We start from the raw sequence: 16,212 nt of genomic DNA, 5'->3' as shown, positions 1-16,212 counted from the left end.
TTTAGAAGAGTAGAAATTTATTTCATGTGAATATGCTGATTCAGTTAAACCCATTCGCATAACAAATCCTTCATATCCTCAGCGATGTGCACACTCACTGGTTCCACTAGTGGCCACTGGAAGGCATCATACACAGTTTTCATCACAGCTCATAAATTCAGACACTGGGGTTCACACACACAAAAACACACACACACACACACATCCCAGGCTGAGCCCACTGGAGGTGTAATCTTCACAGCAGCAGCTAAACACTGACCCCTACTGACAGACACACGTTATGCATGTATTATCATCTTCTTTTTTTTTTTTTTACACCACTTCCTTTTATGAACAGTACAGTTAACCATTTTCCTGGGCAAAAGTGCTACAGTGTTAAATATAATGTTAACAAATGTCTCCCTTGACAGAAATGAGATAAATAAACCATTTAAAAGACAAATTGCACTGAAATACAATTTCTCTGTCGACCTATTTGTAATGTTACCCTTCATTCGAAATGATATTTGTGTGTTTCCCTTCATCTTTCAAATCATGGCCTTATTCTTCGTAAACACCAACCCACCACCACAACTGGGTACACGTTATATTCAACCCATTATTTTAGGTACCAATAAAGATCTCCAGTGTTAGACACTCTGGTCTGTGATGTCCACAACTCATTTGTAACTCTGTTCATTCTCGTGGCGTGCCAGCGCGGGGGGCAGCGTGGTCCCACAGGGGCCGTGGAAGTGGAACCTGAAGCACCAAAAAAGATGTTATACATGTTGTAAAAGCGGCCTAAGCTGGCGTGGATGATGCACACGTCTGACTGGGAGGCAGTAAATGAGACATACTTGAAGCGCATGGTGGCCGGGGTGTCCTCCATGTTGAACTCGGCCACAGGGACTCCTCTGGCTGCCACCTGAGGAGCAAACATGGCTGCTGGATACACAACAGATGAAGTGCCAACCTGCAGAGTGGGATTTTATTGAATATATCCTTAATACTTTCTGTGAAGAACACATCTATACAGCACTGATGCACTTCACAAACTTTAAACACACACACACACATACCACGAGGCAGAGGTCACAGCTGTCCAACACTTTCTCTACACTGCTGAGGATGTCTGAGTCCAGAGTCTCTCCAAACCAAACCACAGCTGGTCTCAGGAGACCGTGACAGCCTGTCTGCTCACACCTGACACACACACACACACACACACATTGTCAGAACAAATAAGCTCATTTGAAAAGAGCAGAACACTAAAAGAGAACGTGAGTGCGTCTTACCTGGGCAGCTGCTGAACAGGGATGTCCGCGTCATCTGTGTCTGGGTCCGGAGCTCTGAGGAGGCAATTTGATTAAAAAGGTCTGGTGCCACTCGAAAGTGCAAGAACACCCAAATGAACTTAAAGGTATAGTGGGAAGCATTTCCCCAAAAACCAAAGACACAAACTCATTCAAAAGTAATCCCTGCCCTCTGCCTGGATTTCATTTTTCTTTGTATTTTGCTGTGATTGGAACGTTTCTGGGCGTCAACCTTTATTACTGAAGAACAGCAGGTTGGCATTAAAAAGCATCAGCATATAGTCAGAGTTACTGTTAAAGACAGTAAATTTAACACGTCTGAATTTTAGCTCAGGACTTTTGTCAGTGTATCCACGGCAGAGGATGAGTTTCTGAGCTGAACGTTTCAGTTGTCATAAACATCCATTTGAAATGTCAGATACGTGGCTTTTATCGGGACGTTTCATTTCCGTCTCAGATTTTCGTTTTCACCGTGACATCAGCTGTTTAGATCCTGACGTCTGACAGAATTAAACTGGCTTTTTTTCTCCTCGCTGGCATTTTGCCTACAAAATGAATATGATCGATATCTCTTATTACAAACATTCATATTGCTTGGGAAAACAGTCCAATGTATCAGTCGCCATCAGATGAAGCTCTTACCCTTTTCCCTTCAGAGCAGCACAGATGGGGCTCTTGTAACTGGATTCTTCATGACCACAGCTCATACAGCGCGTTTTAAACAGACTTCCTAGATTAACAACACAAGAGACGACAGATGAGTTACGACAACAGAAAATGAATCCAAACATGTGTCGGTTCCAGCTTCTCCAGTTGGAAGATTAGCGTAGTGTCATCTTGTGACCACCAAGTAGATGGACAGATCATACAGATGGAAGGAGCAAGACAAATGTTGTTAATTAATTATTAGGGCCAACAGAATCTCAAAAACAAACACAAATCTTCAAAATTTAGAAGATGAAACCAGAGAATATTTGCCATTTTTGCTTTAAAAATACTTTAAGCAGGCAAGTAGCAATTTACTTTAGTTAAGTATATAATTTATTTAAGCATCTTCACTATTTTCTACATGCCGTGGATTTCCAGGATGTTTTTGGACCCGGCACGCCGATGGAGCTCGTCGATGTTTTGAGTCACGACTGTCACCTTACGTCCTTGTTTGCTGAGTCGCTCCTCACACTCAGCGATGGCCAGGTGGGCAGGGTTGGGATTTTTTGTGAGCATGACCTCACGTCGGTAGTGGTAAAACTCCCAAACACGGGACGGATTCCTGGAGAAGGCCCCTGGAGTCGCAAGCTCCTACAAGATTAAAAAAGTGAAAAACTGTTCATTCCCACAGACAAAAATCAGGGCTCCAGAAAGTGATTGCTGATGCTCCTTTTCACAGTTGTTTTTGCTTGGTGGAAATACAGAGGCAATTAACATATTTTAACAATACAATAACAAGACACTAGCCAGTTTATTAGGTACACCTAGCTAGATAATGCAGTCTAATATATTAAACAACACATTCCATCCTTTGTTTTTTTATCAAAGAGGATAGGCTAAACAACAAAGACATTTCTCAGAAGAATGCAATACACTTCAATAACATAAAGCTATGGTTGCATTACCTGTGCTTGCCATTTTCTCCAGAAGCCTCCTGGCCCCCTGAAGGTGGGGATTCCACTCTCTGCACTCACTCCTGCTCCGGTGATGATGACTATATTTTGGGCCTCGGAGAAAATCTTCCTGAATTTTGCCAAGTCTGAACAGAAACATACCCAGAAACACAAACACATGACACAGAATGACAATAATGGAGGCTTGTAGATCTGTGGATGGCCATATAATTGGATGTAATAGAATAAAGCCTACCTGAGCTGGGTCTGGCCATGACCTGGTAAAAGTGTGGTCTTTTCAGGAAGGCATACAGGTGTGAGTTTCTTATGCCTCTACAGGTAGACTGGAGCACGATCATCAGCTTTTGACTGGGGGAGAAAAACACGACATTATTCACGATGGAAACACAGCTGAGATTTTGGCTCTCAAAGGTATTTTCTTCAAAAAGTCACAAGCCAAACTTTGAGAAAAAAAGAGATATTTCAGTCACGTCACTTCCGGCTGCCATCGTTGTCTGGGTTAATAAAAAGTGGCAGTCTGGGTAAAGCGAAGAAACTGTTGCTTCCGGCTAACAGAAGACTGTTTGAAATGACTGCAAAAGTGAGATAAGTGTCATCAAACGAGCACATCAAGGGCTTTCAGTCTTCAGTCTGAAGAAAAGATCAGGTCTGCCGGAGTGTCAAGGCGATGAAAGCGATGATAAGATGGGAGGCACCAAATGGAGCTTGTTTACACTCCGGTTAGTTTCCTGCTCGGGAAAGTCGCTCACTGTCGCTTTATACAGCTTAAAGGTCACCAAACAAGCACAAACCTAGCCTGCTACTTAATGTATTCGGCAATTGTGACTCTATCGAGGGAGTTAAGTCTGACTAGTTCACTCATACGGTGACATTACGACAGTCTTTCTACACATAAACAAGCATGAGCTTCCTCAAGCGCAGTCAACACAGCCTGTCGTTAGCTGGCGGTGAGGCATGCTAGCTAAGCTAAGAGGAGCTAATACAGCAGGTTACACAGAAGACGACACGCTAACAAGCTAGCGATGGTATCCAAGGCAACCAGGACCACATTACGTTACGAAGGCGATGTGCCCTTCCTGTCGGTTGTACGTTATATGTCCAGGGATTAGCTGGGTTCTTTGTCAGAAGTTAACTTTGCTAATGCTAAATCGCTACCTGTCAAATCCAAGCCAGGACCTTCAGCTGGGAGAACCAGGAAATCGGACTGTGTTTTCCTTGAATGCAGCTGTAATGGATTGGTAAATGAGCCTATCCATAGGGTCAGCGATGCAAATAACAACCCCTACAGCAAAGATACGACCAGCAGGGGGCGCTTTTGTGTTGCACTTGTCTTTGTACTGCATGAGAAATATTTGATCTATTTTTGTTAGTTAATACAGAACCAAAAGTTTGGCTTATTAGATACGGATCCTTATTTACTATTATCTATAGCTGTCAATTTAGAAAAAATACTTCAAATTCAGTGAAATAATTGTGAACGTATTTACAATCATTTTTAATTTCTATTTCTCCACTAGAGGCCAGCATTGGATTAACAGAGCAAGTGTTAATACAGAATATATTATGGTGTTTTTACTCTGGTAATCCTGAGACAAGAGGTAGATTGATTACTGAAGTAGTCCCAGTGGGAATACAACTAGGGCACTTAATTATCCTGTTTATACCGTGTCAAAAAAGAAAGAAAGAAATGCGATCGTAAGTAAATAAAAGGGAGAAAAGCAACAAATCCTCGCTCCAAATTACCACTGAGTTGTTGTCTGTTAATTTGATGAATTCGTGAGCTAATCATTTCAGCTGCCCCGTGTGCATTAGCCACTCAGGGGTTGAAACGATGTGGTTTGTGTGAATGTGGTCTATTGCTCACCACTGGCCCAGTGTGAGCAGGTGGAACTGATCCACAGGAAAGGAAATGAACAGGAGCTCATCAAACCCACCATCTCTCCTTCTCTCTCCCTCTCCCTGTCCCTCCCCCTCCGTCTCCCTCCCCTCCTACCCTCCATCATTACAATAGCCCGCCCCCCTCCTACACCGTCTGCCCGGGCGGGTGCACGAGTGGCTGCTGCGGCGCCGAATCTCTCGCAGTCCCGCCGGTCGCCAGTGGACGTTGCCCGGCTGGCCGAATATGGCGGCGGCCCCGGAGGAGGAGGTAGACCGCAGACCGATCCGGAGGGTCCGGTCCAAGAGTGACACGCCTTATATCAACGAGGCGCGGATCTCTTTGCACCTGGAGACAGGTAGGCAGTCGGCCAGTGACACAGATGCTCCCCACTTCGTGCCTGCGTGATGTTGCGGTGAATCGGTTTTGGCTGTGTGAGAAATTGCTCTCATCGGTTGGTGACAGTTCCCACGCATCAGCATGACTTTGGGCTTTCATTGTGCAGCGCTGACAGTAGCCATGGTGCTCAGCTGCACCTGGGTGGATGGTAACCACACAGTGACTCATGCACTGGGAGGTGAGCGGGGAAGAATTTCCCACACAGGCTGGCTTTGATTCCGGCTATGCGTGCGATACGTGGTCTGCAAGGAAGGCTTTTGTGTACGGGAAACCTTATTATCCCAAAAGGACGATTGATTGCTGTGGTCCAACCAGACTCCGCCTTGGTTGTCGGCTGCAGTGTGCGAACTTGACGGCCTCATGCTATTCATTTAAAATGCAGTTGTTGTTGTTGTTACTATTGCATTTGGAGAGGGGCGAGGGAGGGATGGATGCTCCAGCATGCGAACATTGTCGCCAAATGCGGCGGTTTAAGCTTAGTTTGTCTGCGCGACAACAGCAGAGATAAGTTATTGTTTCCTTTGTTGCCATGGTCACGACGGTACGCTGTCACGAAGCCTGAATCATCGGCATCTTGGTGTGGCTTTACAGCGAGATCTGTATTCGTTGTTTTCTTTTTTTAATGTAACACACACGCACACACGCACACACACACACACGCACGCACGGCCCGTAGGGAGGCTGCTTTCAGATCACATCAGCGCGGAGCTGTCCACTGCCCCTCGGTGCTGAAGATGACACCGAGCAGACCCCGCAGCATTTCTCCGTCGGTGATCATCCACAGTGCATACATGAGAGCTCTTTCCCTTTTTTAACGTGCTGCTGCATCCCAATTGTGACCCTCCCCCAGAATGTGACAAATCCCGGTCACGTGGTGTGTATAGCCTGCCAGTCTAGGCGAGACTTAAGCCTATACATTTCCACTTCAGACAGATGCCAACTTTAGGAGATTCCCTCGCCTGTTTATCATTTTCCTGTAAATCCTGCAGTCAGTAATCGTATGAAATTAACTGTATTTTTTATTATAAATGAAAAGCCAGCTTTAGCCAGCCTTACATAAATCTTAACGAGATCAGGAATTACTCACATGTTTGCGCTGTGCACCTCTTTTAGCCTGCTTAGACCTTTATGACTCATGCTTTTCAGACCCACCTACTCATAATCTCTCTCAGCTGCCCTGTCGCTGGCCCTCAACAATCCTTCTCTCCATTTTGTTTTCTATTAAGCGCCTCCTCTTAGCGAGATTAGCCGAGCCTCCCCAGTATGAGTAACACTGTTCTTTCTTGGAGCTTCGTGTCAGGCTTTCCATCAGGCATGGCTTGAATCTGAAGGAGGAGATGGAGGAGGAGGGGGGGTACTGCTCCTGGCTATTAGCTGAAAACAGCACTGGCAGGCTGCAGATGCATGAGGCTGGCGTGGCATCGCTGAGAATCCAGCAGGCCCTGCCAGCTACATCAACATATTTGTCTTCGCACCTTTCTCTCAAACCATGCCTGTTCCCTTTCCTTCCTTTTCTCTCTTCACCCACCGGCATTGCTTGGGTCTAATCTTTCTGCTGTCACCAGCGACGCCATCTGCCCACCCACTCCCTTGATTCCCATTTACTTCATGTCTGAGTGCTTAGCTGCTGTTGTTTTGCATAAATCCAGCCCACTCTTTTCTTTGAAGTGTGCCACCATTTAGCATGCATGTGTTTACATGTGTGTGTGTGTGTGTGTGTGTGTATGAGGTATGGATTTAGTAAACAAGAGGTTATCTCAGAGGGTCCTGCCAGATGGCTCGTTGTTTCTGTCTTTGGCCCGGCCCTCTTCAGCCATGTTCAGTACTGAAGCAGGACAAGATGATTTCTCTACAGTTCGTTTCAATGTCCACCACTGCTGAAAACAGCTGCCGGCTGCTGCTAGAAACAAAACTTTTGGGCTGAGCCAAGCAGTAAATGTGCTGTGAACCCAAAACGATGAGCTAAAAGAGGCTGAAAAGTTCAACAGAGCTCAGCGCTAAGTGACCCCTTTCACACGAGGCAGTTAGTTGATTCATTGTCAATACAAACTACTACTATGAAACTGATTCATGCATTATTAAATCAAAGTCGCGTGGGTTTTATCATTAATTGTCAAGTACAGTGGTCAAGTGAATTATAACTTGTAACTGAAAACTCTTGCACAACTTTTGTGTTTATTGTTTTCGACGTATTGTAGCAGATCCACTTCAAACGCTGCATTTTGGTGTTTCTGTTGTGCCAGTCCACATCCCAGACAGCACAGTCCTGCTCCGGCAATGCAAATCCAGATCAGGCAGTCTCACAGAGACCAAGACGCAGGCGTCACCAGGCTCTCATTCCAACACGGCTCCAATGCAGACCCGAATGAAAGGCTGAGACACGGAGGCCCTTAATGAGAGGAGGTGGAGGTGCAGGAGGGCAGGACGGAGGCTTGTAAACCGTGTCAGCATAAAGACGTGGCGCAGTGAAAAAGAAACACAGTTGGCTGTCGTCCATAGAATATGGTGGGAATGGTGTACGCACACACCGCCTCCCACTATGTGAGTAATGCTGCTGGCCTCTCTTGGGCTCATACATCAGCACTGCTGTCTGCACGCAGGCCTCGAGCAGCAGACTGACAGAAGTACCTGGGCAGAATACAAAAGCATTGAGGGGGGAGCGTGAGAGCCTGAGGGCTTTATATGCCGACACGCACTTCCTGCCCCCCAACAAACATACAAAACCGCTCACTCTTCCTCCGCTGGCTCCGTCCATTCAGCTCAGACAAGCTAGCCATTGTGCTAAGAGGGAGGACCTGAGCCAGGGAGGCCTTCAGCTCACAGTCGAGATGGTGGCCATGATGTCTGAGTGCAGGAGCTTTAGAAGTGTGGAAAACATACTCGCACACTTGAGTAACTTCAGTCTCTTGTAGCTAAAGTGTTCAAACCCATATGGGGAGAAGTCAGCCATTATGTTTTTATATGTGATATTTCTTATAGTTTTGTAGTTTTCACTCCTAGCTGTCGATAGGCAGCGTGTTTTCAGGTTGTCTGTCTCATTCTCATGGACCTGATGTCTCAGGAAGGCCTTAAAGGAATTTCTTCAAATCAGCGCAAACTTGCACTTGGACTCAAAGACAAACTTTGGCGAATTTGTAGGGCAAAGGTCACAGAGACCTCACAAAACATGTTTTTAGGCGTAACTTAAAAATTCATGTACTTATTATGACTGAATGCCACACACACACGTCCAACAGGACAAAATGACCAAGTGATGACATTTTATATCCAGAAGGTCAAAGCTCAGCCTCACTGGGACGTCATAATGTTTTCCATCCTTTACTGAATACCTCAGGAACAGAAGGACAGATTGTCAAAAGATTTCACATGTGCTCACATACCGAACTGTTGACTCTAATCTCAGGTTTTCTTTATTGATCTTCTGTGTTGCCGAGTTTAACGTGTGTGCGTGAAGCCTCCACGTTACGGAATCTGCAGCTTCTGCGGAACAACATCCACATTTGAAGCTTTGTGGTCCACCTCAAGCTCAGTGGACATAAACAGCTGCTTTAATCAGTGGCTTTGTTAATGCTTAATAACTCATTTAATGCTTTATCACTAATAAGCTGGTACATATGTTAGTACGTTTCTTCTTTTCCGGTTCCATTGCTTTTGTCTTAATTTGTCATTTTCAATAAAAGCACACTACTCTCCCAAAACCCTTCCCACAGTTTTACTGTGGAACGGGGACGCGGTTTCAGTGATTTTTGTTTCCCTGAATGCCTTTTGATGGCCTTTAGTCAGCATGTCTGAACTTATTGCATTCGTCACCCGTATGTCAGGGAGGCCAAACGTGATAGTGACACCAGTGGCACACTAAGTGACGTATTTCCAGTTGAGAAAAAGCAAAAGTCACTCACAGTCTCTTGTTAGTGCATTGCTTGTTTTGAGGCGGAATGCCTCTCACTTCTGTTTGCACACGCGATGAGTGTCTTTTGAGTGCTTTTTAACTGCACCGCATCACAGTGGAAATATCTGGAAGGTTGAAGCGATGGCACGGGGTCAGTCCTGTGGTGTCTGTGATGGAACCCACAGGCCTGCTGCCTTACATTTACTGTTCTCTGATCTCTGCTGTCGTCGTCTGTGCATCTACGACGGCCAGCTGTCCTGCCTCGGCACGATGTTCGCCTCAACTCAGGATTTCAGAGATTCTTTACAGAAATGCTGTTTGTGTCTGTGTACAAAACAAATACACAGTATGTTTAGACATCAGATTTCTTTACTCTGTTACCTTTTTTTTTTTCTTTACAAATTCCTCATCTTCACAAATTCAGGTCAGACTCTATTTCTGTTGTCGAGCGCTCTGCTATGTGTCAGTCCCTTTTTGGCTGCCTGCCGTCGTTGTACCCCTCCTGGTTTTGTTGTCTGCCTGCAAGCCTCTGATGGATATTTGCCCCCCTGCCCCTTTGGCTGTTTTTAAGCATGCCCCCCCCCCCCCTGTGCTTCATCCCTGGGCACTTCATTCGTGGGGGTGGGCGGAGGGGTAGCTGCTGGACTTGTATTTAGGCATAGAACACGATGAAATAACAAAATGCAGCCTGAGATGAAAGACACGTCACTGGCAGCAGGTTGTGTTTTTTCCCCTCTTAAGTTTGCCGTCTGCACTGGTGAAGGCCACCTATCAGCACAGATGAGCTGCATACAGGAGACAGAGAGAGGGGTGACTCATATCCCTGAGATAGTCTCACACATTTACAGGATGCACACACACACACAAGCTCCTACAGGCTCTGTCACTTTGTATTAATTCAGCACATAGCGGGTCCAGAAAGAGGGAGGAGGGAGGAGGGGGGAGGAAGGGGGAGGTGTGGAGGCTTTTGAACAATGAATGACAGTGAGAGAGAAGGAGATCAAGAAACTGCAGGAAGAAGAGAAAACACTGAACTCTGTGTTGCCTTTGAACCTGCAGACTCCCGTTGTCCTTCCTCATCCCGTCACATGTTGTTTAACTCCGTGTTGATCCCAGCGCACGTCTAGACAGGGAACAGACAAAAACATTTCAAATGACTGAGCCTACCACTGGATAAAACAGGATGAATCTCCTTTTTTTAGGATAAAAGAGCAAAGTGTCATCCTTTCATCATCATTTTCGTACCTCCCTGATGAAATTACGGCAGCCAAAACTGGTGGGGAATAAAGTTTGGTTTGTTGCAAAGGAGCTGCGGTTGAAAATTTAGAAAACTGGCTCAGTACACTGAAATTTACCACTAGGTGTCACCCTTAACTCAGCAGACACCCACACTGAGAGTGTAAATGGGAGTGTAGCGGCACCAGAATCCATCAGAACTCACTGCCAAACATGGTGGTTTTATTTCTGACAACAGCCACTCAGCTCAGCTTTTCTCCTGCCTCATTAACTGATGTCAGCTCCGTCTGGTGGATGTCGGTCAGAGTCGTTCAGCAGTACTGCTCTCAGTTGCAGTACGATATGGCGCTGAGCTAACCGATGATCTCAGAGACTCCTGCTAGCAAAGTGCTGACCACATGCTGCTCTTCAGCTACACCTGACAAAGGCCCATTCGCTCAGTCTGAATAAAAATAAACCGGCTTAAACTCACCACTTCTAGACCCCCAGTGACAGAAATTACATAGAGCATTTAGTAAATAATTGCAGGCCTTTTACTCCCCACTGGTCTTCTGTCATCATTTGACTGGTATGACTGTGAAAAAATTAAAATGGCCTTAAATGGCCTTAAATTTAAACTGTCGAACACCCAGACCAGCACTAGAGTGTATGAATGCCCCCTTAATTTGGTTGTCCTGGAGTGAAGATGATGACAATTTTGTTTTGATTTTGTGTAGCTCATCCACTGGAAGCCAAAGGAAGTGACCTGTCTTTACCCCACCTGACTTCCTGTCTGTCCTCCTGCAGAGCGACGCTGTGAAATCTGGTAGAGTTGGCTGTGAAGCTAATTATTTAGCCTCTCCCATCCGCTCTGCTCGGGATGCTCCCAAGCCAAAACGATTAACTTCTGTCACCCAGGAACCCCCTGAGCTCTGTGTAAGTCAGCGTCGTAATCAGAGATGCAGTGGGTGGACAGATGAACTGGCTGAACGTGGAGGTTCAAGTAGCAGAGTGATGGAGACTTAATAGCACCGTGAATCTGTTTCAGACTCCAAACAGCCGGTCCCCACCTTCCCGTCTCACATTCATTTTGTACACTAAATCTCTGTCAAGACTGCAGTCTCAGTTCGGGGCCAAAATTAGCAGCAGCGCCATCAAAGGCCACAGGATGATTAATATTTTTTGCCTAATGGAGACAGAAGCCCGGACGAGTCTGTGATATTTGGGATGATAGTCATCCGAAATAGACAAGAGGGTCAGTAAAGGAGAAGAGGGAAGGTTATGTGGTTGTTGAGTGTCCCATTAATCATATAGAAAGTAAAGATCATGAATTTTATCTCAGGAGGTTTTAGTTTGGGTTTTATTTGCTTGAGACTGGAGGTAAATTCTGCATTCAAAGGATCAACAAATTACTTTGGAAAAACTCAACAGCAGTGAGTCTCTGCAGAAATAATGTCCTGGTCTGTCAGGAAACCAGAAACACCTCAGAGTGGACTGCTTTCATGATGTGGAAAACCAAGACAAGACATCCATCTTCCAACACAGACTGTGTGAACATCTCAGACAGAAGTTGCAGTTGTGGAACCACAACAGCAGTCCAAGTAAAAAAAAAATACTGTGTAGCAAATGAGGATGTGCTGGGATGAGAACGAGTTGATTTGGACGTATCTGTAATAATCAGAATGGAAACAGGTGATCACAAAAGAGCACGAAGTTCATCGACTCTCTCACTCGCTCACAGCAGTGCTGTCTTAACTACGTGTTTCTGTCAAAGTCGGCAGCATTTAGCTACAGTCTGTAGAAACAAATCTGACCTGCCGATAGCCGGCCAGCAGCAGTCTGGGCAACAGCAACAGTGATGTTATTGATTTTCATTTGGCAGTTAGTGTGGAGCTGTCAAGGCCCAGACACATGACCTCTGGACCCTGATCAATAACCAGTTTAGAGAGGAAACTGTGTTTATATAACACTTCAAAACACAAGTGCTTGAGAAGAAGAAGAGGAGGAGGAGGAGGAGGAGGAGGGAGAAGGAGATAAAAGAGATGAAGAACTTATTTAAATCACAGGATTAAGTGTGCAACCCACATAATCGCAGCTACAAAATCAAGGGCAGAAAATGAGAGGACACATCAGTGTCGAGGCTGTGCACAGATTCGACTGCTCTCAGGCTGTGCAGGAGGGCTGTGAGCAGCAATAATACCTTTAAGTTTTCATCTTAACCCCAAAAAGAAACGAGCAGCCAGAAGACAGGAGCCCACATTGGCAGGGTCCTGCGCATCCTAACGAGAGTCAGCATGTGTCTTCTGTTAGAAACTCGTTGGAGTTGTCGGTCCGTCTCGGCACCACGGAGATGAGAACCACAGCTCGGGCAGGCGAAGGCGAGATCGATTCAGTCCACGCTAACATGGATCTCCATCGCAGTCCAGAGGCACAGACAGGAGGAAATGTGTAGGCTGCAGAGTTTGCTTTGTGCTGAAGAGCGTGGGAATCCTAATCAGAGTGAGGAGCACATGCTCAGACTGCCGGCATCTTAGAAGCTGTTGGACAGGAGGACGGGGTACGGCGAGACAGAGGTGAAGAGTGTCAAACAGAGAGACAATAATCTCAGTGTACATGACACGCAGAGAGACGAGGAGGTAAAAATCAGCAAAGTAAAACAAAAACATCTTCATCTGATCAGACCACACTGTGAGCATTTTTAGTTTAGGCTGTTCTGAAATACTGCAGTATTGATTTCCTCACCAACTAAATGGAACGTTTCCCCATTGAAAACTGCTCCGAGTGCTGCTCCAGCATTCAAATGAATCACACTGTGTGCTACTTATAAACAGTCATTATTAATGCAGCCACATGCAGTTCATCTCAGGCTCATAAAGAACCACGGCAGCTTCATCGTACTGTGAGCTTTCCATGGCTTTTATTGTCCTTCACTGTCGTTCTGAGGGTTTTCTTCGCCCGTGTTTCAGTCCCTGTGTTTGACATGTGCTTCAGTAAAGCAGCCTTTTCGCTGTCAGGGATTAAGTGCAGGGCAGAGCAGGTCGTCCACTGATCGCAGGGCTGGCAGTTTGGTCCTCGGAGTGTCAAAGCAGCCCTCTCACCGGAGCAGATGTTGGCAAGTGCACTTCTGCAAAGCTACAGATGTACTGTGCTTAAAGTCAAGTTGGTTAGGTTCAGGAAAAGGTCATATTTTACCTTAAAATACCTGTCTGTTTGTTTGTTTGTTTGTTTGTTTGTTTTTAGCTGGAAATTGTCCCAACGTCTATTAAAAATGCCTGTTTTTGTTATCACAAAGATGTCTCGACATCTTGTTAAAAATATCTGAAACTGACTTTCAAAAACACCAGTCGGCTTCTTGACTGGAATTACTGACTTTGAAGGAAAATAGAAAAAAGCTCCCACCTAGACTTACTGACAGTTAGTTTGATCGGTTCCAGATTTATTTATTAATTACTGTGACTTAGATGTTCAGTTCAACAGCTATTAAAAAAGTTGCGCTGGAGGAAAAGTCAGGTACAAAAATATCTGGCTGCTTCCTGCTATCGTGGACCAATCGATGCTCTCCTGGGTCACTTCTTTACTGTGTGTGAATCACACCTGCCGTCCTACCGGCTTGACTTCCAGAGTGAGACTATGGATTTATTGATCAAAGTCACTCCAGCAGTGCTTTAATCTCACATCTCCTCCTCATTAGGGAAACGACGACTGGTAGAGTCGTGCACGTCAGGCCAGTCATCAGAATAAGACCTGCAGACCATGGAGTGTCCTTGCTTGATCATTGTTGACTCATCAGTCTTCTCCAAGTCAAGTGCTGTTGTGCCTTCAACTGTTTCCTCTTCTGACTGAGGAGATAAAAACTGGAGGCCCGATACTTCACTGGAGGAGGACTCACTCCAGACCTCCACACCAAAGTGTTTGCCTCTCGTCTGGTGACACACAACCTTGTGCTGTGAAACCGAAAGCCTTCGTGAGTCATCGTCGGCGCCGAGGAAGATGCAGCACACGCTTTTGATCCTGGTGTTACGTAAGAGAGCAAAGCCGAATCTGCATGATGGAAATGACACCAAACAAAGCAGCTTCGGATGACAGACGGTCATCTGATGCTGTGTGGGGTGTAACATGAAGGAGTCGGTTCTGATGATATATACACAACCAGTCCGCACCCTGGAGCTCAGAGTCTGTCACTGTTTCCAGACTCATTCAGTTCATCCTTGTTACTTGTAAGCGAACTCCACCTGCTGGCAGAGGTTTGTAACTACAAGCTGTGAGCCTTTACTGGCTTCCACACAACACGAGCCAAGAGTCTCTCTCACAAGCAGGCAGGAGTTCAGTGCTGACTGTTTACGTTTCTCTTTTGTCTTTAGTCTCTCAAGAATTTGTGTCTTTGTTTTTACTGTTACTTTGAACGTGAGATGTAGGAAAGAAGATTCATCACATGGGGATTCCAGGGCTGTTGTCCCTCAATATATATGACAAAATTAAGAAAAATCATGATTAAAAAAAATGCATTAATTAGTGTCTCTTGAATGTAAGAAACCAGTTTCATCCAGCGTTGTTCACCTCTCTGTTCTCAGTCATTTTTGTCATTGATAGATCATAGTGAGTTCGAAACGTGTCAGGCTGCTGACAGTGTGCAAATGGAAACGTGTTATTCCTGTCTTGGCTTCAGTCCACTGGTTTCCAGGAGAGTTCAGGATTGATTTTAAGATCCTATTCAGGACTATCAACACTCACTCTGAGCTTGTACTCAGCCTTTAATCCAATACAAGCCAAGTACACTTTCAGTAAAATCTTATTTTTTAAAGTTTCATGTCACGGTTAAATCAATTTTCATTAACGTATTTACATGAAGGACTTTATAACTGTGCTCTATATAATAAGGAGTTGAATTGGTTTGTCAGCAAAAAATGGTGGGAAGTTAAAAGAACAAAAATTCAGAGTGCAGAACAATATCCGTTTGGTTTGTTTTGTTAATAATATCCGAATAAAAATATAATTTTACTAATTGTTGTTCTTATAACACAAGTAAAAAATAAATAAATATATTAATGCACATAAAAGTAAAAACGCTAAATGTAAGCTAACTGTTAGCTGCAAAAATTGGTGTAATTTGTAGTTTTTTGTAGTTTTTAGATGTAAATCACACTGTTGGTTTTTTAAAATCCTTTAAAAATCTAAATCTCCCGGCGCTTCGATCTCATTGGCTCCCACGGCGAGGCTAAAACACAAGAGCGAGCCAGGATTGGTCGATTCTGTCGAGCAGTTGAATTACGTCAAGGTACACAGGCTAAAACCGGAAGTGAACTGAGGCTTCAAAATAAAGTAAATAACTTTACTTATTTACAGCGCAAATAATCGCTGAATAACATGCAGAGCAGTTTTTCCATTTAGTCAGATTATCCAAGTTTGCTAATACTTATTTTCTAGAAGATGAACTGGAATGTCTCCCGTTCCAATCATTGAATTTATTACACAACACCGTATCTTTGTATTGACACCGTCTTACTTTCTGTTTGAAAAGTGGAGCTCAACACTCTTGAATTTTTGTAGCATCTCGCTCCAAATATGCTACTACACTGAGTTGTTCACACTGATTACACATATTACTTCATACTGCAACAACGCCTCGTTGGCGCAGTAGGCAGCGCGTCAGTCTCATAATCTGAAGGTCGTGAGTTCGAGCCTCACACGGGGCATAATTTTGTGGAGGCAGATTTAAGAAGCGGCCAGTAGCCGGAGGTCCGCTGGCTATTTCCCTCTGGACTGATAATAAAACAGCTGGGTGTGGTAGAGTGATCAAGTGCCCTTGAGCAAGGCACCTAACTCTCCACATTTGTTCCCCGGGCGCCTGACATGGCAGCCCGCTGCTCCGGTGTGTTTCACTGCATGTTGCATGTGTGTGTCCAATCAGTGATGGGTTCA

At 45.0% G+C, this 16,212-nt stretch overlaps 1 protein-coding gene and 1 non-coding gene across 3 annotated transcripts; one reads left to right on the top strand and one right to left on the bottom strand.

Moving 5' to 3' along the window:
- Positions 1-4,225, bottom strand: LOC124061159 (NAD-dependent protein deacylase sirtuin-5, mitochondrial-like). 2 transcript variants are annotated; one of them, XM_046392746.1, is made up of 9 exons: positions 4,070-4,225; positions 3,150-3,262; positions 2,906-3,039; positions 2,366-2,591; positions 1,935-2,022; positions 1,275-1,328; positions 1,059-1,182; positions 837-952; positions 1-738 (listed from the first exon to the last, which is right to left on the bottom strand). In XM_046392746.1, exons 2-9 carry the CDS (start codon positions 3,250-3,252, stop codon positions 660-662), a joined length of 924 nt encoding a protein of 307 aa, XP_046248702.1. In that variant the 5' UTR covers positions 3,253-3,262; positions 4,070-4,225; the 3' UTR covers positions 1-659. The 2 variants fall into 2 exon arrangements, with proteins under 2 accessions (XP_046248702.1, XP_046248703.1); XM_046392747.1 differs by lacking the exon at positions 4,070-4,225 and adding an exon at positions 3,908-4,043.
- Positions 4,226-15,913: 11,688 nt separating this feature from the next.
- Positions 15,914-15,986, top strand: trnam-cau. The gene has a single exon. It is a non-coding gene; the product is annotated as a tRNA-Met (tRNA).
- Positions 15,987-16,212: the final 226 nt, after the last annotated feature.

This window comes from Scatophagus argus, chromosome 6 (assembly GCF_020382885.2).
Source record: "Scatophagus argus isolate fScaArg1 chromosome 6, fScaArg1.pri, whole genome shotgun sequence".
Taxonomy (NCBI): Eukaryota; Metazoa; Chordata; class Actinopteri; family Scatophagidae; genus Scatophagus; species Scatophagus argus.
The sequence above is the reverse complement of the archived record's forward strand: the minus strand, read 5'-3'. Positions and strand labels throughout refer to the sequence as shown.